General features: G+C 39.6%; 1 protein-coding gene and 1 long non-coding RNA gene across 2 annotated transcripts in view; one reads left to right on the top strand and one right to left on the bottom strand.

The window, feature by feature from the left end:
* LOC101901381 (transcription elongation factor SPT6) overlaps positions 1–26,758 on the top strand; it is a 173,731-nt gene that overhangs the window by 76,921 nt on the left and 70,052 nt on the right. Inside the window, exon 3 of the mRNA XM_059122916.1 lies at positions 18,187–18,392. Coding sequence (XP_058978899.1) covers positions 18,187–18,392 — 206 coding nt within the window. The remainder of the gene's footprint in view (positions 1–18,186; positions 18,393–26,758) is intronic.
* LOC131802589 (uncharacterized) lies at positions 18,670–18,964 on the bottom strand. The gene is made up of 2 exons (XR_009342277.1): positions 18,874–18,964; positions 18,670–18,812 (listed from the first exon to the last, which is right to left on the bottom strand). It is a non-coding gene; the product is annotated as an uncharacterized LOC131802589 (long non-coding RNA).

Genomic DNA, 26,758 nt, shown 5'->3' with positions numbered 1-26,758 from the left:
GAGGTAGGTATTTTTACCCTGCTCCCGGCAATCTATTTTTTTTTTTTTGTTGGGGGACGGACGTGGGACCCCAGATTTTTGACCCGAAAGTCCGGGATCAAGACCCCGGCTGGACCCGATATTGACAATATGGGTATCGATTGAAAGCTTGTGAAAATACCTATCCAACAAGTGGTCACATGATGGGGATGTTACGGTTCGGAAGTTATAGTCAAATTATCGATTTTTTGGGTCCATTATGGGTTACAACAAAAAAAATGTGTCAAATTTAGAAAAGTTTGGTTCGCGTTAGCCGGTGTAGGACATACCCAGAGAAGAAAATCTCAAGCCCCGGCCGAAGGCCGGCTACTTACAAAAGGTTTCCAATTTAGAAAACTTTGGTTCGCGTTAGTCCGTGTGGGACATACCCAGAGGAGAAAATCTCAAGCCCCCACCATATGGTGGTTAGGGTAACTCCCACGATAACACCAAAGCAGGTACTGCAACGAAAGCATATGAGGTAAGGGTAAGCGTTTCAGATGACATTCGCATCATCACCCATCGTAAACTGTGGAGGTACATCCTCGGTGGGAAGAGCTCTTATACGACGTATTACTCTTCGTCTCGCCCTATCACTCTCGGGGTGCTCCACAAATTGGCGGTTAAAATGGTCAGCGCACCTCTTCGGATCAGTCACAGTTACGTCGTTAAGTGCGACTGCTGTACTATCATCCTTTTTCCCAGGGTTCGAATGTGACTTGGCCATTACCCACAGTATACTCAAATCGGTTCCAATGTTGCAACAATTCAGATGGTCTAGCCACTTTTTCCGCTTATGCTCCTGTACCAACCGGTTGACTTCCACTGTCAGTTCACTGACTCTGGGATCAGTAGGGTTAGTACGTCGGAGCTCATCACGCTCATTCGCTAATCCCGCTGCCTCTGCTGGGAAATTTTGTCTTACTTCGGGTATTAGACCAGCAGGTATATAGCGAGCGGCTGCAGCTTTGATGATGTCCCGGAAAATCCTTTCAGCTACCCGAACATCAGAAGGATTGGGCCGTTCTCTGAAGCGAAGGTTGGTGAACTCTCTGAACTCGGGTCAGTGCGCTTTCCCATGGTTAAGGAAAGTGCGGCGTTCAGAGGTTATGAAATAGGGCGATCTGCTGATGGAGACGATAATCGGGATATGGTCTGAGCAAAGAGAAATAACGGGTTGCCAAGTCACGTCATTTATCAGACCGGGTGACACAATGGTTAAATCTGGCGTACTGTGACACTCCTCTTATTCGGGTGGGGGCAAAATCGTTTACCGTGCAAAATGTGGAGCAGTCAATCTGCTCCATCCCCTCTGGTCATTAATTAGGACGCTGATCCCCTCTGGTCATTACTTAGGACGGAATGCCACAACTCGTGGTGGGCATTGAAATCCCCTAGTACCAGGCGGTTATTGCCTTCCAAAAGTGGGCTTATATTAGGCAAATAACGCGGTTCACAGCTATTAACCGGCGGGATATACACATTAAACACTTCTACCTCGGCAGTTCCACACTTGACTGCTACCCCCATGCTAACAGGAACGCTAATCCCCCACCTCCACTTCTGGTGTGATCTTTCCTCAATACGTTGTAGCTTGAGCTTGGTTTCCTGCACCGCTGCGATCTTAATATTCCCCCGATTCATAAAATCCACTATCTCATCAATTTTACCTCGGAGTCCGTTGCAATTGAATTGCAAGAATGATGCACTGTCCGGAATTGGAACAGAAACATGTGGCGTTAGGTGCTGCCGTAAAGGTTGCTGTTCTGAAGACTGCGGGGGAGTTCCATACTCCGACGACGACTCGGAAGTTGACGACGAGGTCGTGGACTTACTGGGGACTACGTTGATACAGCACGATGCAAAATAGTCCCTATCGCTATAGGAACCGAGACTGATCTACGGTGGATGGTGTTTTGGCAAACCGTACAGAACCATGGTCCGGGGTTTTCCTCAAGCCCGGCACGGACCAAAACAGAAAAATAAACAAACACGAACATATATACACTGGGTTGGCGGCCGCTGGCCTAAACTGGAGTGTTGTTGTTTCAGGTCAATCCGGTGTCGTAGAACCCGCAGCAACTTCAAAGGTGTGTCCGTTCTAATTCACCTTAATCAGGTTCTGCTTCCAAATCCAGCCTCAAGAAAGATGCAACCTGTATGGGTTTGGTCCGCAACGACACTGGCGTTAGTTGAGTAGATTTGGCTGTAAGTGAAATAGGTGCAGCTGAATTTTTCGGGCAGTTCTCTTGTGCTGATTGTGGCAACCGCAATAATTTCAAAATTTGTCAAAAATTTGTGAAATAAAATAGAAAAATGTCCAGAAAACATTTGAAGAATATAGTCCTGCAAGAGCTGCTAACAAAAAAAGTGATATGTAAAAATAGTTCAAATATTAATTCCCCGGCTGGACCCGATATTGACAATATGGGTATCGATTGAAAGCTTGTGAAAATACCTATCCAACAAGTGGTCACATGATGGGGATGTTACGGTTCGGAAGTTATAGTCAAATTATCGATTTTTTGGGTCCATTATGGGTTACAACAAAAAAAATGTGTCAAATTTAGAAAAGTTTGGTTCGCGTTAGCCGGTGTAGGACATACCCAGAGAAGAAAATCTCAAGCCCCGGCCGAAGGCCGGCTACTTACAAAAGGTTTCCAATTTAGAAAACTTTGGTTCGCGTTAGTCCGTGTGGGACATACCCAGAGGAGAAAATCTCAAGCCCCCACCATATGGTGGTTAGGGTAACTCCCACGATAACACCAAAGCAGGTACTGCAACGAAAGCATATGAGGTAAGGGTAAGCGTGTCAGATGACATTCGCATCATCACCCATCGTAAACTGTGGAGGTACATCCTCGGTGGGAAGAGCTCTTATACGACGTATTACTCTTCGTCTCGCCCTATCACTCTCGGGGTGCTCCACAAATTGGCGGTTAAAATGGTCAGCGCACCTCTTCGGATCAGTCACAGTTACGTCGTTAAGTGCGACTGCTGTACTATCATCCTTTTTCCCAGGGTTCGAATGTGACTTGGCCGTTACCCACAGTATACTCAAATCGGTTCCAATGTTGCAACAATTCAGATGGTCTAGCCACTTTTTCCGCTTATGCTCCTGTACCAACCGGTTGACTTCCACTGTCAGTTCACTGACTCTGGGATCAGTAGGGTTAGTACGTCGGAGCTCATCACGCTCATTCGCTAATCCCGCTGCCTCTGCTGGGAAATTTTGTCTTACTTCGGGTATTAGACCAGCAGGTATATAGCGAGCGGCTGCAGCTTTGATGATGTCCCGGAAAATCCTTTCAGCTACCCGAACATCAGAAGGATTGGGCCGTTCTCTGAAGCGAAGGTTGGTGAACTCTCTGAACTCGGGTCAGTGCGCTTTCCCATGGTTAAGGAAAGTGCGGCGTTCAGAGGTTATGAAATAGGGCGATCTGCTGATGGAGACGATAATCGGGATATGGTCTGAGCAAAAAGAAATAACGGGTTGCCAAGTCACGTCATTTATCAGACCGGGTGACACAATGGTTAAATCTGGCGTACTGTGACACTCCTCTTATTCGGGTGGGGGCAAAATCGTTTACCGTGCAAAATGTGGAGCAGTCAATCTGCTCCATCCCCTCTGGTCATTAATTAGGACGCTGATCCCCCCTGGTCATTACTTAGGACGGAATGCCACAACTCGTGGTGGGCATTGAAATCCCCTAGTACCAGGCGGTTATTGCCTTCCAAAAGTGGGCTTATATTAGGCAAATAACGCGGTTCACAGCTATTAACCGGCGGGATATACACATTAAACACTTCTACCTCGGCAGTTCCACACTTGACTGCTACCCCCATGCTAACAGGAACGCTAATCCCCCACCTCCACTTCTGGTGTGATCTTTCCTCAATACGTTGTAGCTTGAGCTTGGTTTCCTGCACCGCTGCGATCTTAATATTCCCCCGATTCATAAAATCCACTATCTCATCAATTTTACCTCGGAGTCCGTTGCAATTGAATTGCAAGAATGATGCACTGTCCGGAATTGGAACAGAAACATGTGGCGTTAGGTGCTGCCGTAAAGGTTGCTGTTCTGAAGACTGCGGGGGAGTTCCATACTCCGACGACGACTCGGAAGTTGACGACGAGGTCGTGGACTTACTGGGGACTACGTTGATACAGCACGATGCAAAATAGTCCCTATCGCTATAGGAACCGAGACTGATCTACGGTGGATGGTGTTTTGGCAAACCGTACAGAACCATGGTCCGGGGTTTTCCTCAAGCCCGGCACGGACCAAAACAGAAAAATAAACAAACACGAACATATATACACTGGGTTGGCGGCCGCTGGCCTAAACTGGAGTGTTGTTGTTTCAGGTCAATCCGGTGTCGTAGAACCCGCAGCAACTTCAAAGGTGTGTCCGTTCTAATTCACCTCAATCAGGTTCTGCTTCCAAATCCAGCCTCAAGAAAGATGCAACCTGTATGGGTTTGGTCCGCAACGACACTGGCGTTAGTTGAGTAGATTTGGCTGTAAGTGAAATAGGTGCAGCTGAATTTTTCGGGCAGTTCTCTTGTGCTGATTGTGGCAACCGCAATAATTTCAAAATTTGTCAAAAATTTGTGAAATAAAATAGAAAAATGTCCAGAAAACATTTGAAGAATATAGTCCTGCAAGAGCTGCTAACAAAAAAAGTGATATGTAAAAATAGTTCAAATATTAATTCCCCGTCATACATATACAATTTTGGACAGATTCTGTAACAAACAGCTAATTTCATTTAAAAACGATGAGTCTTCTCCTATCGTTTTTTTTTTCTGTCCATTGTTGACAAATTTGTTTTGATTTTTTGTGAAAATTGTCAGATAAATCTTTCCGGACCGAATTCTTAAGGTAATTATGAATAATAAATCTGGAAATCTCGACTGCAATTCAATAGAAGGGTAATATTAGTGGGGGAGACACAGAAGCTGAAATAAGTGAAAAGAAAGCGTCTAAATATCAAGATCACAGGAGGCAGTGACAACTAGGTTGTACAAAATAATTGAAAAATGAAAAATAAATATTTTATACTATTACAAAAATAACCTTAATATAATATTACTTTCATAAGATTATTCTTCAATTACAAGTATAAGCTTAAAAGCAAGTAAGCAAAGGCTATTGTCGTGCGGGGCAGACCTACCCTACAGCACTACAATATGTTATGTCCAAATCCATTTTGCAATATTTCGCTTTTTAAATTATGTCACGGAGCACTGCCCAGATATTACCCTTAGCATTTTGACCAATATTTACGCACTCCGTCGTGCTGTTAGTTGTTGTGGTCCATTTTACAGCTAAATTTAATCCAAAGGTCATCCAAAATGCTAGAATTCTACCCTGTTCTTAACTCTCTTCTCAGGCGTGTCGATTGGCTTCAGCCAGAAGTTCTCCTTTTGTGTATTTCGGATATCATCTGTAAATAATGTTGGTATTTTTTCACACAAAAGTAGCGATGTCCTAAACTCTAACATCATGCGAGATTTCGTGTCCTTTGGTCGCTATTTGTGACCTTTATAACGACTGCAAAATCAGGAACATTTTTAGTTGTTGGTCCATTTCAACCCCTAAATATATTCCGGGCATCTTTGAAAACAATAGGCCTAGCCCTTCTGAGGATCGGACGATAATTGCAATCTGTATATAAAATACCAACCTGTGTTGTAAGGTGTAAAAAATATTACAAAATATACACCTCAATATTATAAGTCAGAATGAAACAATCACATGCGATAAAAAGGATGAAAAAAAAAATTGTCACAAAATACTACAAAATCTATATTATCATTATTGGCATCTTTTTAGGCGATTTTTTTAAATTTTATTCTTTTATACCAAGAGGGCATTCTGAATTAACCAAATTTGTCAAATTAGGTCCAGCCATTCTTGAGATATAAGCATTCTAGCTAACATCCCCTTCCTTTGTATATACACATTGTATATATTTCGCTATATGTATCCGATATATTTACTATCGGGATCTATAGAATGGTCAGAATTGACCTGTTCGTCTATTTGTGATTTCGCCGGAATTGAAAATATTCGCGGTTTAATCGAAAATTTGACTTTTATTTAACGCAAATGCTATGGACTATTTCACCCACTAAATATTACCCGAGGACCATCAAAATTGTAAGGCTTTTGCCCAGCCCCATGCTGACTTTCGCTTCGATTGGTCTATAATTGCGACCTGTAGAGCAATTGCAAAATCAGGATTTTTTTCAGTTTTCAACCCCTAAATATTATGCGATCATCTCCAAAAGGGTTCTATTCTGACCCTAGCCGCACCTCCATTCTAAATTTCGTGAATATTGAGCCATGATTGCGACCTGTAGAGTGATTACAAATTAACATGGACAGATGGACGGACATACATAGCTAGATCGACTCAGCTCGGCGAGATAGGAAGATCCATATATACTTTCCTATGTGGGAAATCAATATTTCGAGGTGTTACATAATTTTTGGCCCAATCAAACTTATAATACCCCCAACACATAGTGTTGTAGGGTATAATAAGGGTTCAATTTCGATTATTCTATATTTGTTACATAACTATTTTTCAATGTTTTCTCAAGCTTAAGGCTTATCTTCAAATGCTTATTGTAATATTATTTTCAAGCTTTTTTGGTATGTTGGGATATATGGGTTTGAGCTTAGATATGTGTGTAGAAACATTGCTTTTTGGTACCTATTCAAAGAAAATAGCACTGTGCACATTTTGAATAACAAATTGTCGATAGTCATCATCAGGGATTTGAATTGGATTTTAACTCTTCTGTTTTTAAGTTCTCTGATGCAGCTTTTCCATCCTTTCCTTTTTACTCGAATTTTCCAACAGTTGGAAAGGAAAGGATGGAAAAGCTGCATCAGAGAACTTAAAAACAGAAGAGTTAAAATCCAATTCAAATCCCTGATGATGACTATCGAAGATAGTCGAAATATCGGACAAATAAATTAATATATTAAAACACAAATTCGTCTGTTTTTTTAAATTCTGACCTCGAGCCAAACGAAAAACCAGAAGAAAATATATTGATCAGGTCAAAGGTTCCCATTACTAACTCTACATACGTAATTGGAAACTACTCCGGTGAATAAAAACGCTAAAATCATCAAAATACCGCATATTGGGAGGTACCGTTATATGGGGGCTATACGAAAACGTGAACCTGCACAGACAATTTTCTGTCTTAGGCTGTAGTATTCTTTTTGAACTTCAAATACTAAATTTGAAACAATTTCGGAGGAAAATGTCGCTAAAATGATCAAAATACCAAATATCGGGAAGTACCGTTATATGGGGGCTATATGAAAACGTGGACCTACATGACCTATTTACGAACTGCCTGCTGGCAAAATAAACATGTGTGCAAAAATTTATCCCTCTATCTCAATTCGTGATTACATAGCGTGATTCGTATCCCTAAATTAAGTGATCGTCTGAGTACGAGGATAGATATTCTCAACGAGATGAACATAAAGCTGTGTGATGCTATTGGGCGCATTCATCAACTTGAGGAAGCTCTTAATGATGTTCCGCAATTGAAAACTGAGATAAAACAACTTAAGAATACGCAAACTGTTGTTTTACTCATGTAAATATGTGTGTAAAAATTTAGCCTTCTATCTCAATTCGTTCGAAAGCGTGATTCGTTTCGTTAAATTAAGTGATCGTCTGAGTACGAGGATAGATATTCTCAACGAGATGAACATAAAACTGTGTGATGCTATTGGGCGCATTCATCAGCTTGAGGACAATCCCACGGTTGCGGGTCCTACGATACCGGATTGACCCGAAACAACAAGATTCCAGTTTCGGCCAGCGGCTGCTAACCCAGTATGTACATGTTTGTGTTTGTTTATTTTTATGCATTGGAAGCAGCATATACCGGAATGCTTGCTCCGGATTTTATCGGTCCATGCCGGGATTGAGGAAAACCCCGAACCTTGGTTCTGGTCGGTTTGCCCGAACGTCATCCACCACAGATCTGTTTCGGTGCGATGTAATGGATGTAGAGAATGGGTGAACTTTAAGAACTGTTCCGGACTAAGGCGTCTGCGGGACTACAGAGAAAGGGATTATGTTGCGACTTGCTGTAGTAACGAAGTCCCTAGCGAGTCCACTTCTTCGTCGTCCTCATCAGAGACGTTGTCGGAGTATGGCACTCCACCGCAGTCTCCAGAACAGCAACCAACACCGTAGCACTTTACGGTACATGTTGCTGTTCCAACATTGGAACTGATTTGAGTAAGCTGTGGGTAACGGTTAAGTCGCTCTCGAACCCTGGAAAAAAGGATGATAGGACCTCAGTCACTTTTAACGACGTAACTGTGACTAATCCGAAGACGTGCGCGGAGAATTTTAACCGACAATTTGCCGAGCACCCCGAGAGCGATAGAGCGAAGCGAAGTGTACTACGTCGTAACCTCTAGATCTATGGGTGATGTTGCAAATGCCATCCGTAACGCTAAGTCATCCAAAGCGTTGGGCCCGGACGGAATCTCAATGGTAATGTTGAAGCAGCAGAATACGCCGGGAGTCGAGTACTTAACGAAAGTTCTCAATTAGTCGCTAGCCACCCACATAGTACCCGAAACCTGAAAAATGGGCCGGGTGTTCCGCTACTGAAGCCAGGCAAGGATGCCAGTAAAGGCGAATCGTACAAGCTGATTTCGCTTTTGTCGACTGTAGCTAAGTCTCTTGAGGCTTTACTCCTCCCCAGTATTTGAGGAAGCTATACAGTTGCCAACCACCAGCACGGATTCCGTCCACAACATAGTACCACAACAGCATTACACGCCATTTCCACACATATTAGTAGAGGACTGAACCAGAACAGGCCGAGTGACAGTCCTGGTAGCCCTTGACCTATCAACTACCCCAAGATTATTGAGGTTACGTTCGACAGCATGTTTAAGTCGTCCGCCCAAGCCACAGCTATCTGCGACAAGATGAAAAGTAGGCACAAGGTCCTCAAGGCGCTAGCCGGCAGCATTTGGAGTGCGGACAAACAAACCTTGTTGACCTCTTCTAAAACGATAGGTCGGTCTGTAGTTAGAGTCATCCCAACCATCATATGGTGGATAAATCTCCCCCACCCAGGCGTATCAGGAAGGACATACATGATCAAGAGAGGGAGGTCCAGCGTTACAAGAGAGAACCTCTAGATCAAGAAGCCTATCAGGCAGGTCTGAGCCCGCACAATACGCTGCACCTCTTTAATTGTACAGCCAAACCTACCCAACTCACTCCAGAACATCTCTGGCTAGAGCCCATTAAAGTAGCCGAATTTCTAAACCTGGAGCTAGAACCAGATTAGCAGAACGCAAACACATGCATGTACTACTGCTACAACAGCAACAACAATCAACTTGAGGAAGCTCTTAATGAAGTTCCTCAATTGAAAGCTGAGATAAAACAACTTAAGAATACGCAATCTGATATTTTACTCCTGAAAGCAGACGTACAGGATCAGCAAGTACAATATCTCTGGCAAGAAAATCTGCCCCTATCCTGTTAGGTTCGGGTCAATGGCGTACTCCATGGAAATGATGAAAATCTACATAAGGTGTTTCAAAATATATACACGTCCACATTCCCGTACCCAAAATCAAATGCATTCAAAGGCTTCAAAATAAAAATACCAACACCAAAAAAAAATCGCCTGATGGATTGATTCTTGTCAAAGTTTATGTCGCCTTATTGAAAAAAAAATTGGCAAAGCTATGCTGTGGTAGACGTGTGGAATATTCCTCGTAATTAAAAAACGAAAATGGCATTCCTTTATAAGTGAATGAGTGGATAAACTTTGTCAAATTGTATTAGATCTGAACACATATTAACACGGATATATGAAATCAAATTGTGACATACACGTTTTTTTTTTTAATTATTTGCAAATTAAAAAAATTACATTGTGATTGTGAGGCTTGTGTATTGACTCAGTCCGAAGACGCCATAAAAAATAAACAATATATTGACCATCGTTTCTTCCATTGTTTGTGTTTGTGCCGCTAGTCAAAAAACTAATCGACGCGTTCAAAATTGTTGTTATAAGCGCGTTTTGTAGTTATAATTTACTTATGCCGTCGTCCCTTTTTTGAGATCTGGCTTTGAATTTCAATACCAAATTTTGCTGCAACTTGATATTTAAAACATAAAAATGGAAACAACTCTAGTTTAGTAAAAACTCCTCGATTTTTTCGAAATTTTTTCCAGAGGTAGGTATTTTTACCCCGATTATTTTCTTGGGGGACGTACCCGGGGGACGTATCACCAGTTTTTTGACCCGAAAGTCAAAAGCTTATGAAAATAGTCGATAATTTGACTATAACTTCCGAACTATGATCACTTGTTGGATAGGTATTTTCATAAGCTTTCCAACGATACCTATATTGTATATATCGGGATCCGGGTCTAGTCGGGGTCTTGAACCCGGACTTTCCGGGGTCCCGGATCCTTTCTCCAAGAAAAAATTGTTTCCCGGGATCAGGGTAAAAATACCTACCACTGGAAAAAATTGATAATTTTTAACTAAACTAGGGATGAGTTAAAAATTAGTTATTCTTGTGGAGTCTGTGACTTGTGGAAACTGTAAAAAACCAAATGCTTACTATGCAGAAAATGTAGTGTCTGGTATCATGCTGATTGCGAAAAAGTTTCAAAAGCTCTATTCAATATGTTAGACAAAAACTGCAGTATTGCATATACTTGTTCTAATTGTATGGAAAATCCTCCAGCCAACTCTGATAATGCATTTAAGAAGGAAATTCGTGTGCAGTTTTCTTTTCTGAGAGATTCGTTTCGTACACTAGCAAGTGAATTAAAGATGACCAAGCTGAAATGAAAAATAAGTTACGAAAATTCGAGCAGATTTATCTAGAAGCCTGCAGGAAATCAAAGATAATGTTGTTAACTGTAGAGACCTTGTCAAATTCCATGATTTATCTTATAAGAATAAGTTTGTAGAACGTGAATATTCGATCTTGCAGCACAGATTAAACATAGGCGACATTTTTATGTCTGGTTTAATCTTGAAAAGATTGATGATATTGAATTTTTTTAAATCTCACCAGCTAAATATTACATATTACAATTACTATATTCCATTTTTCATTCACGTGGTAATACTGTTCTGAATTGTTTCTTGAAAATTATAATAATGTTTTTATTATTTATGTACTTATCAATTTCTACCTCCCTAACATATGAATATTGTCCACAACTATATGACGTCTAACATCAATTGAGGTCCCATAGCTAATGATAACTTTATAAAGAATCTAAATTCTTCTCTTTCAATGAATTTAAACATTGCGCATATTAACGCTCAAAGCCTGTGACCTTCCAATTCCAATGTCAAACTAGATGAATTTAAGAATATTTTTTGTAACTCCCAAGATAGTGATTATGCAGCACTTGAAAGAAGTGGCATAAATGTGGCTTCACTGAGGTCTCAATCTCTATATCTACTGACTCAGATCCGCGTCTGGCCAATTCATCGGGAAATTCATTGCCAGATATGTTGCAGTGTCCAGCAACCCAACAGAGCTTGACAACCGACTTAACCTTTACCAGGGCATTCTTGCACTCCAGAACAGCCATAGATTTTATTATAAAAGAATTTAGAGCTTTTAGGGCCGCTAGACTATCGACATATATAGTACCGGTCCACCCCATTCATTGATTCTGTTTTCCAGCAGCTCTATGGCCATTCTGACAGCAAAAATTTCTGCCTGAAAAACGCTACAATCGCTGTTTAGCCTGAAGGATCTTTGGATACTTAAACTTTCACAGTAGACTCCAGCCCCACTTACCCCGTTCCACTTTCCATCTTTGAACAATCAGTATAGACAACTATACCGTTAAAAGTACCACGGGACCAGATATTCCTGTTTGGTATGCGGATGTCGAGTAATTCAAAGCTGTGCCTAGGGAGTATATAGTCACTAGCTATAGCCTGATTACTTACGTTCTCCACATACTTAAGAATGACAGAGTGTCCGAAGGATTGACTCCGCCATTGTCCTAGTTCATTGAGTCGCAGGGCACACCTAGCAGCTGCTAGTTCCTCTACAAATAAGCCTAGCCGCTTTAAATAGAGTAGGGTATCTAGAGCGGATTGTGGCGTGCTCCTGACCGCACCTGTAATTAGTAGTGATGCAACTCTTTGAACTTTATCAATTTTCTTGCTGAAGGTGGTTTTCCTTAAGGAATGGTCGGACGACTGACTCATATATCCTTCGATAATATGGGGTTTAAGCCCCCAACTCTTTCCTGTGGAGTTTTTGCAGGAGTTAAGTGCATTTAAGCCCTTCTTCGCTCGCTCCTCGATATTCCTCTTCCAGCTTAGTTTCTGGTCTAGGATAGTACCGAGATATTTTGCTTCCGAAGAAAGGCTTAGAAATACACCGTCCGCCTCCTTGTAAAGAGTACGAGTTCAGTTTTGGATGGGTTCACGCCTAATCCATTGCAGCGCGCCCATCTGGATAGTTTAACTAGAGCTCCCTGCATAAGATCCGAAACAGTTTGCGGAAATTTCCCAACAATCAGCAGGACCACATCGTCGGCGTAAGCCACGACCTTTGTTCCGCCGTGCTCCAGATCGAGTAAAATACTGTTTATCACCAGAAGCCAAAGCAGTGGTGACAAAACGCCTCCTTGTGGAGTACCCCTAGTGACCGTTTTCCTAACAGAACACTCCCCGACGCTTGAGTTGATGATTCTGCTGCTAAGCATAACATCAATCCAATCAATGAGAAGTGGTGGCACACTAAGTCTTTCGAGAGAACTATGAATTGCCTCAATTGTAACATTAATTAAGGCCCCCTCGATGTCGAGGAAGGCCGCCAACGTGAAGCATGAGCTGTTCAGGTTCTTCTCTATATAACCCACAACGTCGTGTTGCGCTGATTCAACGGATTTGCCTTTCATATAGGCATGCTGAGCAGTGCTTAGCGATGTCAAGGGTATTAGAGATCTGATCTCTATGTCTATTAGTCTCTCTAGCGTTTTCAATAGAAAGGACGAGAGGCTAATAGGCCTGTAGTCTTTTGGAAGTACATGGCTTGGCTTCCCAGCTTTGGGAATGTAAGTGACTGTTACTTCCCCCCACAGTAATGGAATGTGAGAAAGACGCAAACATGCCTTAAAAATCACTTCCAGGAATGGTATTATCACCGTCGACGCATGCTGTAGCATAGCGGGGATAATGCCATCTGGACCCGGTGACTTGAAAGGTTTGAATGAGTTTATGGCCCACAAGATCTTGGGGGCGTTTACAATTCTATCAGTCAGACTTACGTCTTCCGCCCCACGATGCTGACTAGGCCGATTCACCTCTGGCATTAGTGTTGCTGCTGCCCCATTGAGAGTGGTGAGCGTTGGCATCACACCCAACGATGAGACCGCCTTTTCCACCCAATTTTGTGACCAGCTCCTCTACCACTTGGCCTGGCGGGTCGGGGTATTCGAAGGGTAGGTACAAGGAGACAAGGAAGATAATTTTGCCCGTCCGAGTCTCCAATCTGACCGCCGTGGCGTCTCGACAGCGCCAGCTGTCCGTACAGAGATTGGGATTTTGTTTCCCCAATATTGTCAGCACGCGTGACGGGTCCACAGAGGGCGGCGGCACCCATGCTGTCATATCTTCCTGCAGGGGATTTCCTTCAGGGATACAGCAGCAAAGGCACTTCAATCCCCAAGTCCCTGAAGGCCAGCTACTGCGGTCACAAGAAAGTCCTTCGACTCCTCATTTTCGCAGCAGATGACCTTCACTCCCTTGTAAACGGTAGCACTGCCAAACTGTAGCCTAGAAGGATCATCCCCTAGGAAAACCTGCCCCCTCAGACGGTTCTCAATGAGAAGCCACCAACTTTCACTGATTTTGCCTTCCGGCTCAGCTCGGTCGATGACCGCTACACGGAGATTGTCCGGGTATAATTTTTGGGAATATTTCCTCTTCCTTGAATTCTGGCTCGAAGGTTGTGGGTTTGTGGTAGCAGACATAGCCTTAGCAGACTTAGGGTCCACAGAGGCTGTTTGTACCGGTCTTGCCACTGTCTTCTTGCCAGCTACTGGCGTAGAAGACGCAGTTTGCGGAGGGGGAAGTTTGCCCGTTAACGGTTTCTTTGCCTCGGGGTGTGGTTCCTCCGTTGACCGTCCTCTCTTCATCGTTACACGAGAAGAGGGTTTGGCCTCCTTTGGATCCACCGGGGCAGCATTTCCGTTAGGGGCGTCCTTTTGTTCCTCCTTTTCCCTGCGTTAGATAAGGGGGGCTTCATTTGATTTCGTTGATGGTGCAACAGCCGAAGCTGTCTTACCATCGTCGGGAGTGGTGTTGCCCTCCACCCCAGCATCGTTAGTTGGCTTGTCCTCAGATGGACTTACCGTCTTGGCGAGGTCTGTAAATAGAGAGGCAAGGTCCTTTTCGAGTGAACATTTTGGCAGTTCCGGGTGGTTCTTTTCGAACTTCCGCACTGCCTTTAGGTTCCTCCTAATCAGGGCCTTTTCCCTCTCCGTAATCTGTAGGGGATCGCGACCGACGAAGCTTCTACAATACCTCACCTTATTTTTTCCCTCCTTCGATCCGGAGTCATCGTGGTTAATAGGAATATCAGTGCCCCCTTCCACGACGCCTTCCTCGACCCGGAGGTTGGCCGCACCGGTAGGTACCGATGGAACCCCTTTCACAGGAGTTGACCTAGCCTTGGCACTAGATTGAGTGTCCCTTTCAGTATTTTGGACTGACTCACCCCTCAAAGATGAGGGTATGACGGTGACGTCGAGCTCCTCATCAGAGAGGGGTGAGTCATTCCCAAAACCACACTCTCCTGGCTGAGCTTCAGAGTGGTCTTCTCTAGAAGGGCGGACAGCTGTTCGCTCTGTCGCTGTATGCTCTCGCATACCACGTCTCGGTAAGTTTGCAGAGTCACGTCCCCGCCCGAAGTTAAGATCTTGTCCGTGGCCATGTCCTGGGTCGACACCTCCGAAGAGGTGGTTGAATTTTTGTCGGTTTTTGTTGTTTTGTTGTTAATAAGATTCTCCATAAGATATCTGGACAGTGGAGGTGACGAGGTCCGCCATGACATAGCCTCCATATCATGGTAAGGACTTGGCAACTAAGCCTGTTACTCGTCGAGGTGCCCAGGTATCGACGAGGCAACCGTTCTAATACAGTCGGTACCCTGACTGCACACCTTGGAATACTGATGGGCACGATTTACTTAACACCCCAGCAATAGGGAGTCCGTTGCGATGGACCAGGCCGCCGACTGGATAGTTTAGGGGCACCAGTGTCGCCTCGTCGAGTCCAGGGATCACAGGCACTCGGGTATTTAGTCCGAGACTCTCCCCCTAGAAAACGCTGATCTGTCCGCGACTGCTTATTTTATTCGCAGCTGTAATCCTTACGTTTTTGCAGATGACATTTTTTTGGTGTTCCAATCGTATTCTTCAATTCTATTCAAATCTATTGTTATCTAACAAGTTGGAAATTAACCCTTCAAAGACTAAAGCTTTATATTTGTATTGAATGTAAATAAATGAAATGAAATTCTTTCATGAAGTCTTTATCAAGATACAAAAAGTTGAACAACAATAAGCTCATGTTAAACTCAATCGGTTTCAACTCAAATTCCCAATATTATGTGAGTGAGAACCTTTCAAACGCCAACTACCAGCACCGTCAAGATGCCATTAATTTATTAATTCTCATATGCGGTGTACAACTTTCGTAGTATTGTATACATCAAGCATCATAAGAGTAATGATCCAATCTGTATCTACAACAAAAAAATATTGACAAATTTCGGAATATGATTGATATTTCTCAATATGCGTCACAAAACTAAACGCGCAAAATTATTTACAAAACTGCGGGAGAAGTAAAAACATCCCTTATCGCTAAATTTCGCCTCAAGTCGAAACCATTGACAAAAATGTTTGTATAATGATGTTTTAACAGACTGTATGGTCTCACACACCACCACAACCTACTCATTTTTCTTCCACTGTCAGCACTCTCACCGATTTGTTCTTTGTTAATAATCGCAACAATATTCTCCTATATGATAAGGTTTCTGCCTCATGTTTTTCTAAGCACGATTTGTTATTTAAACAGTCGTTAGTATTCCAACCATTCAAGTTGACAATTCATTATATGTCACTAATGACGAGACCCTATTGTTTGGGCTCAATTTTTCTTGTTCTTGGACACTCAAAAGCTTTCGATATACTAGATAGCCAAAATCTTTGTTTTAAACTCCGGATATATTTTGGCTTTTCTGCCTTATCGACAAAACTATTTTTTCTTATCTCACTAATCGTTCACAATCAGTATTGTGGTTGACACGCTCTTATACGCCACTTAATATACGTTCCCTTCTTGCTAAAAACCAATCTGGCTCCTAGATTGCTTTATGGTTGTGAACTCATTGCCCATTGTGATGCAATAAGTTTCCGAAAATTAAAAGTAGCTCATAACAGCGCAATACACTATACACAATTTCCATAAATGGTTTAAGTTTCAAAGCCTTTCTTAACATGAAATCTTTACAATGTCTACACTAAATGATCATTAAGAATAAACCTAAATGCCTCTTTCAAAGATTAAAATTTACTTGATCCAACAGAGGAAGGACTATTATACCACTGGGGTGACATAGTCTGGTTTCAGAGTAGCAGTTTTATATCGGTGCCTTACATCTTTGGAATTCTCTTCCACATCTCTCACAGGGTATCAGCAACGCATTTACTGAAATTTACAAGACTTTGTCTTGTTGTGCAGGGTACACAAACTAAATAAATTATTTAAGTTAATATATTCGGGGTTAATACTTATATGTAGTCGAACGATGCCGAGAAGATGCACATGACACCGAACTTGACAACCTTTATGAACTTAAATAAATATTTACCAATTTTAAGAATATCGCTTAACTGATATACCAAACGCCATTTTGATTTGACAATGAAGGTTAGGTTAGGAAGAAGAGGTGAAGATAAGAGATAGAGTTATAGAGTGTGATCTACGGCTGAGGAGTTTGCCGTGTCGCCTTTAGCCACTTGAATCTTCTGGCTAATTGAAGGATTACTATAGGGTGAGTGTTAGAAAAAGAGGACAGATCATGTGTCACTAGTTCTTCCACTAGTCTGTGTCTCACATTAATGAGTGCTGGGCAGTGGCAGAGCAAGTGTTCGACTGTCTCGATTTCTTCATCTTGACAGATCCTACAATAGTCAATGTCGTCGCTGTCCCATTTCGAGGTCATAGCCCTCACCTTACAATGACCTGTGATGATACCCACCACAAGTTTTAAGTCAGGTTTTGACAATGACATCAGCGATCTTGTTCTCTTCTCTGAAAGGGTCGGCCAGATTCTTTTGGAGATGTTGCATCCCATTTCGTCCAGCCATTTTTGTTGGATTCTCTCAGAGTAATGTCTGTGAATGACCTGTAGGAAATTGCACAGTGGTGGTTTAACCGAGTTGTCTACTTCAATTGTACTGATTCAGATCCTAGCCTGGCCAATTCGTCTGCAGTCTCGTTACCTGTGATGTTATAATGGCCAGGAACCCAACAAAGCTTGATGGACAACACAGTGTTTTCCAAGGCTTCCCTGCAGTTCAAAACAACCCTAGACTTGATAGTAAGAGAATTTAAGGCCTTTAGTACTGCTTGACTATCGACATATATAGTCATCGGACCGTTGACCTCAGTGCTCCTCGTGACCAGCAGGGCTGTTTCCGTTTTTTGGTGAAAAGGACGAGCTCTGTCTTTGATGGGTTGACGCCTAGTCCATTGCGACGCGCCCACCGTGATAGGGTGACTAGAGCTCCTTACATTAGGTCCGATATTGTTTGCAGGAATTTCCCGGCAATTAATAGGACGACATCATCAGCCTATGCGACTACTTTTGTCCCTGTTACCTCTAGATCTATAAGTATATTGTTAATAACAAAAGCCAGAGTAACGGTGACAATGAATACAACCTATATTACAATAATGGATGGGCGGGCAGAACGTTTTACTGTATGTATTTACATGAGTTTTAGTTTATGCTTATTCTATTATTATCGTCTTCTTTAAACTTGTTACTATTGAATTCAAAAGTCTTAATTTTTGTTATAGATGATGAAGAACGTCTTCGTGAGGAACTGAAGGATTTAATAGACGATAATCCGATCGAGGAGGATGGAACCGAGGGAGAAGATTCCGACACTTCGAATGCCTCAAAAAAACGTAAAAAACACGACGATGACGACTTAGATGATCGCTTAGAAGACGACGATTACGATTTGATCGAAGAAAACCTGGGCGTTAAAGTAGAAAGGAGGGTAAGAAAAATAATTGGAGATTATGTTTTTATCTTCTACTGTAATATATTGGGATAAAAACAACATTTGTGTGTCATATACAATAAATTACAGCTTTGTATGAAATTCTGGTACACTTTTCATACCACGAGTGGCATTCTAATAAGTCAAATGATGTAAAATGTGTGAAGATTTTGTTGTCGACCACGTAAAAAGTTTCTCCAAATTCAGAATTGAACATTAAAAAGTAATCAAATTTTAAAATAACATGAATTTGAAGTAGAATAATCTACATATATACATACAAATATTTATTTTTATATATGTAAATAGGATAAAATTTCACATATTTAGAGTTAAAATCACAACGGCAAAGCAATTTGACGCAATGACCCAGATTTTACAGACGAATCTATCTTTAACCAGGGGTTACAGCATTGACTTCAAAAATAAATATAAATTAGCAGTGAAGTAAAATAGAGTTTTAGATGCTAGTTCGTACAAGTGAAGCCTGGTTGAAAGTCCTGGCCGACTACAAATTCAATTTAAGGAAAAATATAGTGTTGTTATTTCTCGGGTTGCGAATAACATCTAAAACAGACATTATCATCTCCTGAGGTAAAGCTGTAACAACATATTCATTTTTAGTTTTATCCAAAGTGATTCCTTTAGTTGCGAATTGCATCTCAGCATGAATAAACCATGTATGTCTCTGGACAATTTGTCCAAAGCCCCGGAAGCTTTATTGAAGCGACAGAAACCTCAAATCCACTCGACTCGTTCGTCATACTAGAACTACTGGATGACACCAATTGTGCATTCGAATTAGAAACTAATGTACCGTCACTAGCCGATAAATTATTTTTGTTTGGATCTTGACCTATTTGTTGTGGCGACCTTAAGATGTTAATACTTCGGTGAAGGAGTTCACACAATAAATAGGAAATGAATATGTAATGGACAAATAGAAAAAATAATGATAGTTGATTTTTAATGCACTTGGTGGTCGGATTCCAATGATATAAATATATTTATCCGCTTTCAAATATCTTTCCACGAGGTGTATTGATGACTATTCACAGGACGCTATTCCCTGCGGTTTTACTGGATTTTCACAATTCATTTACTTCAATTAATGTTCCATGAACCAACTGCCCTTCGAATTTTCCACATTATTTAGCTTTTCACAAAATGATATTCCTTAGAGACGTATTGATTCCTTCACAAGATTATATGTCTTTCAACCTTATTGTTTTGTCCACCATTCATAGACTTTCGCCAATTGACGTTGTATGTGGCGGGTATCGGGAATAAAATAAAAAATTAATACATATTTTGATTTCCCAAAATGAAAAATTATAATAGTTTTAGCAATGCAAACTATGATATGAAATAGTTTATTTTGAAGTGCTTAACAAAGTGTACCTACACTCATCTGTTAGAATTAATGTTCCGTTTAGATCTAGTATATTATATTATTATATACCAATTTTCACCGCAGGAATTCTTCAATGGGCGAACCTCTTAGTAAAATGTGTGTTGACTTTAATTCTGTGTACTATAATGTAGATTTTTGTATAAGTTTAGAGGTTATTAAATCTAGAATAATTTTATTGTTAAACAATTAAAATTCATGTTTAATTATTTGACAAACTAGCTGATGAATTAGATTCTGTAGCTGTTTTAATTTCCTACTAAATTCCCATTTAGATGCGGATTATGATGTGTACGCGATCTCTGCGTAAATGGGGTTCGCCCCCCGGTCGGCAGGGGTGGAAAAGTAACATTACTTTTTCAGTTTCATGTGTTATATGCTTACCAAATATTCGGAGACATTTCTATTTAATTTTATTTGAGGTAATATGAAAGAACAAATACTCCACTCATTCTTTGAAAAAAGTATTTGTGAATATAATGAAATAGGTTTGGTCTTTCCAGATATATATCTCGCTTTGTGACTTATTTTACTTCTTCGTTGAATTGTATTATTTTTTGCCCCCGCAGTTAAACTGAGGGTGATTTTGTTTAATTTTCTTTTCTGATTTGTGATTTAAATATCCTTCGAAATACTCGGATTGATTAGATATATTAAGAAATTTTCATGAGCTTTTTTAATGTGGGGTGAGTTGATAACTGATTATTACAGTTCTTTCTTAGCCTAAGAAAGTCTTCACATAAGCCACCTGCAGTGATATCGCTCTGTCACTCGGCTTCTGTTGTCCGCTCAGCAGCTCGTGATGAATATTGATAAACGCCAGTTATGCTAATAGTGGAATATGGGATAGTGCGTGGAAAATAGGAATGTGGGAATTGGTTGAGTACACAGGAAAAATATGCTGATATTGCGACTTGTGTGAAGTTTTGTGTTACTTTAAGGCAACTAACCTGAGAGTGTTTCGGGACACAGGACTTTCTCATGATAACTTGATGAATCGTTGGGAATATATTTATCGTCGACTAAAAATCGGTCATACTCAACATATTTCAACATTTTACATTGTAAGAAGTCGAGAAAAGAAACACGACCGCTTCGCCAGGGTGCCGCCGCCACAATATATATATATATATATATATATATATATATATATATATATGTATATATATATGTATATATATATATATATATATATATATATATATATATATATATATATATATATATATATAAGGTGTGGCTTCCGAAAGAAATAATTAGTTGAGATGTATTCGCTATAATTGATGTGGCAAAAACGAAATATAAAACTTATATTGTCACAAATATCCACCAAACATCTTGAAAAAATATTTATACATACTAAGAACACCTCAACCAGAACCGGACTATTCACATATTATAACTGATACTATACGACAATAAATACGATTTTAGGATCATGTGAACTAATGTTAACTAGGATAACGATCAACAAGTGTAGTTAATATCGTAAAAGGAACATATTTTGTTTAAAAAAGAAACATATTTTTTCTCGCTACTTCAACTGTTTTTGGCATAAGTTTGATACGTTCCATCACAACTTCCCGTGCCCTGTTAAAACACCATGGGCGTCTTGTGCAGATCAAACTTCTTTGACTAGAGACAGACCGTGGTGACGCTAATTTCCACGACGTAGGAGAAAGCGCTCAAGAAAATTATATTGTGATTAGGACAATATCATTTTCTTGAACGTCCCGTTGAGTAAATTCCTATTTACTCCGCATGTGCAAACTTTTAAGATACTCCACTTTTCATCTCAAACAAAATTGATGAGCTAAAGCCTGATCTTTTCGAAACCTGTTCACTATATATAAAAGTTGTTCAGCTATATGCGGCTCTGGGGGCAACTAATGGAGCACCTTTAAAAAAAATATCCCGGTGTCAAAGCAACGAGGTAAGTAGAACTATCTGACATGGGACAAAGAGGTCGAGAGTTGAACTTTTTACTCCAGTTTCCCAAAGTCCACCCAATTGCATAGTTAGAAGAAACTGTTCCCGAACATTTTCTAGAAGCTCCAGTGAAATTCGTACCGCTGTCTGACAATGCTGGAAAGAGATTTGCTGTGGATAGATCTCATTCTGCTTCCAAATGTATATCTTTCGTTGAGAAACATACAAATACACATACATAGCGTTTTGTAATTTTAAAGGCTCGACCCGTAATGTTTTGAACCGACAGATCACGAATTAACCATTCAGACTTGTGATCACTAAGCCACTGTGGTCCATGCCACAAAAGAGAAGAATCGCTAGATCGAAAGGAGAGAAACCACGAATTTCCAAATCAGCAGCATTATCCTTAGATTTCACATGGCAAGAGTTGTGATTACCAGCAATGGAAATGGAATGGAATTTTCAATCGATTCTGAAGCCGTTAAGATAAGGAGGAGGACTCAGAAGCTGGATCTATAAGCACCCTTACAGAATACACGCCATGGTATACAATAAAAACCATTGCTGTTCCCAACAATACCGATTTATTTTGAGCTAAATGAAAGGTCTGATGTGGTACACACCTAGCTGATGTAGACGGTAGACTTTGTTCTATCGAAGAAGAAGACTGATTGACGGAAAAACTAGTTGTTGCAATTAATTTCGCCGGAGCCGCAGGATTGAAATTGGCATCAACACTATATAATAAAGTGTGATGAGATGGATTACATTTCGAACAATATCGATTACTATCACACGTTTTTATTTCGTGTGCTTTGCGAAGGCAATTCATACACAGATGATGACGTGTTACTAACTGATTTCGATCAGAAAATGACAAAGTACACATCCTGATTTTTTCGATTAATTGGATGCATTCGTACCGTAGAAATAACAATCATTGGAAGAGGGAAAATAATTTTCAACTGATTGTGTACAATAGCCCTCAAAAACATCCATATCTCATGGTGGAACTGCAAGATTTAGAACCGTTTTACTTTTAATTGGACCAAAATCAAGACTTCCCTAACAGAGGGTGCCAATGAATCCACCAGAATTCTAAAAATTACAAACAACTCAAAACTTAAATCCATCTCACTAGAGTCGACAGAAAGAAAATAAGTGTCAATACACTCAATCTTTCAAAAATTCCTCAGGATTTAACGAAGGTTATCAAAAAATTGCTTTAAACAACCTAAAAAAATAAAAAATCAAATAAAGTTCAAAATTGTTGATACAAAGATAAAAAAATTTTAAATATGTTAGTATAAATGCTCCAAGATTGTCAGTATACCTATATAAAAAACTTTAAAATAAAAAATATAAATATTATTTTCGATGGATATCGAAATTTTATGATTTAATTCACTTAAATACTATTAGGTTCACTACTACCTATTGTAGGGTATGGACCAAAGTTCCACAAAAGCAAATTAATACAATTTTTAAAAATATCGAATAATTTAATAAAAAATAGTTTAAAAAATAGATCAAAAATCACTATTAAATAAAAATCGGATCGACCGATTGTAGGCATTTTTATTTTCAAAGAATGTTTCAACAAATCTCCGAATCACGTTCAAAAATATTTCTGTATATTGTTGTTGTTGTTGTTGTAGCAGTAGTACATGTGTGTGTTTGTGTTCTGCTAATCTGGTTCCAGCTCCAGGTTTAGAAATTCGGCTACTTTAACGGGCTGTAGCCAGAGATCCTCTGGAGTGAGTTGGGTAGGTTTGGCTGAGCAATTAAAAAGGTGTAGCGTATTGTGCGGGCCTGTATCGCACGCCGGGCAGGCGTCACGCACATCTTCATCAATTCGTGCCCAATACGAATTGAGGCGACTACACCATCCTGAACGTAATTGCGCCAAAACTACCCTGGTTTGTCTAGGCAGCTGACGTTCTTCGGCTGCAATGGATGGGGGGTGGACTCCGAGGACGGCATTCACTTTATAACTGCTAATAGCATCTGTACATTTCTGTATATTATTTTAATTTAGTTACGTTTACTTCCAATTTCCAACAGGGTATGTTAAAAAATCTCTTATTGGGTTATCATGAGCAAGCGAAAAAGAAACTAACACACACAACCAATATGTGAGTGAGTGGACATCAACCAATAAGCAAGTAAGCGACAGAACTACTGATCGACTCAACTATATGTATAGTATGTACATGTATTTATGTAGGTTTATTGGCGTAATTAGAAATAAATTAATGAATGCTGCTGTGATTTGGAGGATAATTAAATTCAATTTGTTTCGTTTTTTTCTTTTTAACTTGTTATTATTATCTATGTTTGTGGTAAAAATACAGGAAACCGATCGATACGCACACAAAAAGATCAACGACAGTTGTACATTTAGTAAACTGTACGTAAGGGGTTTTCTGTTTGTAGCAATGCACTATGGGGCCGATGGCACGTTTTTGAGGCAAAAAATCGTCCGTTAAAAAAAAATACATTAATGGAATAATGTTCATAACACTTTTAAAACCTTTGGAAACAAAACAGTACAATCTGGTAACAGCTCAGGGCCTTATTCTGAGTTGTCAAAGATGACATATTTTCTTATCTCCATTTCCTGACATTTGAACTTTTTTTTTTATCGAACCCCTGCCGACTGAGGGGGTGACCTCCCTTTACGAAGGGATCGCGTACACATCATGATCCGCATCATAATGGAAATATAGTAGGAAATTGAAAACCAGCTACAGAATCTAAATTCATCAGCTAGTTTGTCAAATAATAGAACATGTATGTTAATTGTTTAAAAATAAAATTATTCTAGATTTCTTCTAAACTCATACCAAACTTTACATTATAGTACACAGAATAAAAGTCAACACACATTTTACTAAGAGGTTCGCCCATTGAATAATTTGTGCGGTGAAAATCTGTATATAATAATTGGTAGTATCTACTAGATCTAAACGGAACATTAATTCTAATAGATGAGATTAGGAAATCTGAAGGTATATTACCATTTAATTTTTTTAGTACAAACATGGAGTTCAACATAATACGTCTGCTTTTAAGTGTAGTCAATCTAATTAATTTCAGCCTGCTAGCATAAGAAGGCAAAACAAAATCACTATTCCAATGTAAACCCCGTAAGGCAAATAGCAGAAATTGTTTTTGCACGGATTCTATTTTATCTGAGTAAATTGCATATTGAGGATCCCATACAACAGAACCGTATTCCAATATAGGTCTATATGGATCAAAAAATTCTTTGGCCACCGTTTAACAAAAGCTAAAACACCATTTGCTTTATTTACCGTTGTTATTACATGGCTATTAAAATTTAATTTTGGATCCATCAAGAGGCCTAGATCGACGAATCAATCTACAGTTGACCGTCAATATTATATTGTAATATCAGAGAAGAAGATCTGAAAAGCACATATGCTTACATTTGCTTGAATTTAAATCCATACAATTTAACCTGCACCATTTAAAAAGATTATCTAAATCGTTTTGAAGTAAACTAGCTCGTTTATCACAATTATGGAAATGAATAATTTAACATCATCTGCGTACATTAACAATTTCGAGTAATTTATGGAATTAGGTAAATCGTTGATAAATAAAAGAAAGACGACCGGTCCTTGCGGAACACCCGATGGAACGTTAATCGTTTTGGATAGATACCCTTCAAACAAAACTAGTTGTGATCTGTCTTGTAGGTAAGATGATATCAATTTGACTAAGTTTGTGTTGAAATCCATATAATTTAATTTATATATTAGGAGTTCATGGTTAACCCTATCAAAAGCTTTACTAAAATTAATATAAATTGTATCAGTTTGTTTACGCTGAACAAATCCTTTTATTACTGTTGACGTAAATTGTATAAGATTTGTTGTAGTTGAAAGACCACTACGAAAACCATGCTGGTATGGACTCAATATAGATTGAATTTTCAGTGAAATTACTGCAGTAATTAATTTTTCGAACAATTTTGGAATGGCACTTAATTTTGCAACTCCTTTATAATTTGACACATTAGTAAGACTACCAGACTTATGTAAAGGTATAATATAAGATTTTTTCCAGAAAGTAGGAAAGTAACCAAATTTAAGTGAATAATTAAAAAATATAGTTAACGGAAATGCTAATGTTTCTGAACAATATATAAGAATTATATTAGGTATGTCCGGTCCTGGACATTTAATCGATTTTAAACTACGCAGACTATTGGACACCTCCTGACGTTGTAGAAAAGGCATATAAATTTGATCAGCCTGTGATAACTTATAAGGATACGAATCTTTAATTTGGCAAGATGTACTGGAATAAATTGTGGCAAAAAAATCTGCGAAACATTCAGCAATATCTGTGCCTGTGACCAATTCTTTATTGTTATATTTCAATACTGAGGGCTTTGAGGAAACTTTTCGTTTTAGATTAACAAAATCATAAAAAGATTTGGGATTGGATTTAAAATTATTTTTAATCTTGTCGAGGTAAAGATTATACAATCTACGAGACTCTAAAGTATATTTAGATCTAGCAACAGAGTAGTTAGTGTAGTCTATTGTTAAGCCTGATTTTTTATATTTACGAAAAAGCTTATTTTTAGAATTTTTTTAAACTTGATAACACAGGGGTTATCCATGGATATTTATTTGAATTTTTCACTCTAGTGGTTGGAACACATTCCAGTTTAAATCTATTTAAAATATTATACAATTTATCAATTACATATTCTAAATCTTTATGGCGGTTATACAGGCACACAGAAGCCCAATTTACGGAGGAAATGAGGGTATTAAGTTTTCGAAAATTAGTTTTTTGTAGTTAAGGACAGTTTTAAATGAGTCGGACTGACTTTCTTCAATTACATAACTGAGAGTCATGGAGATATATAAAGTTGGATGGTATATATCTTCAGGAGTGCATATTGGAGGAATTCTGAATATGCTGTGTTATATTTACAAACGCCAAATCAAGAATTTTGCCGAGGGAATTTTTCACACTA

This window comes from Musca domestica, unplaced genomic scaffold, assembly GCF_030504385.1.
Source record: "Musca domestica strain aabys unplaced genomic scaffold, Musca_domestica.polishedcontigs.V.1.1 22, whole genome shotgun sequence".
Lineage (NCBI taxonomy): Eukaryota > Metazoa > Arthropoda > Insecta > Diptera > Muscidae > Musca > Musca domestica.
This window is presented reverse-complemented; position numbering and strand designations above follow the sequence as displayed.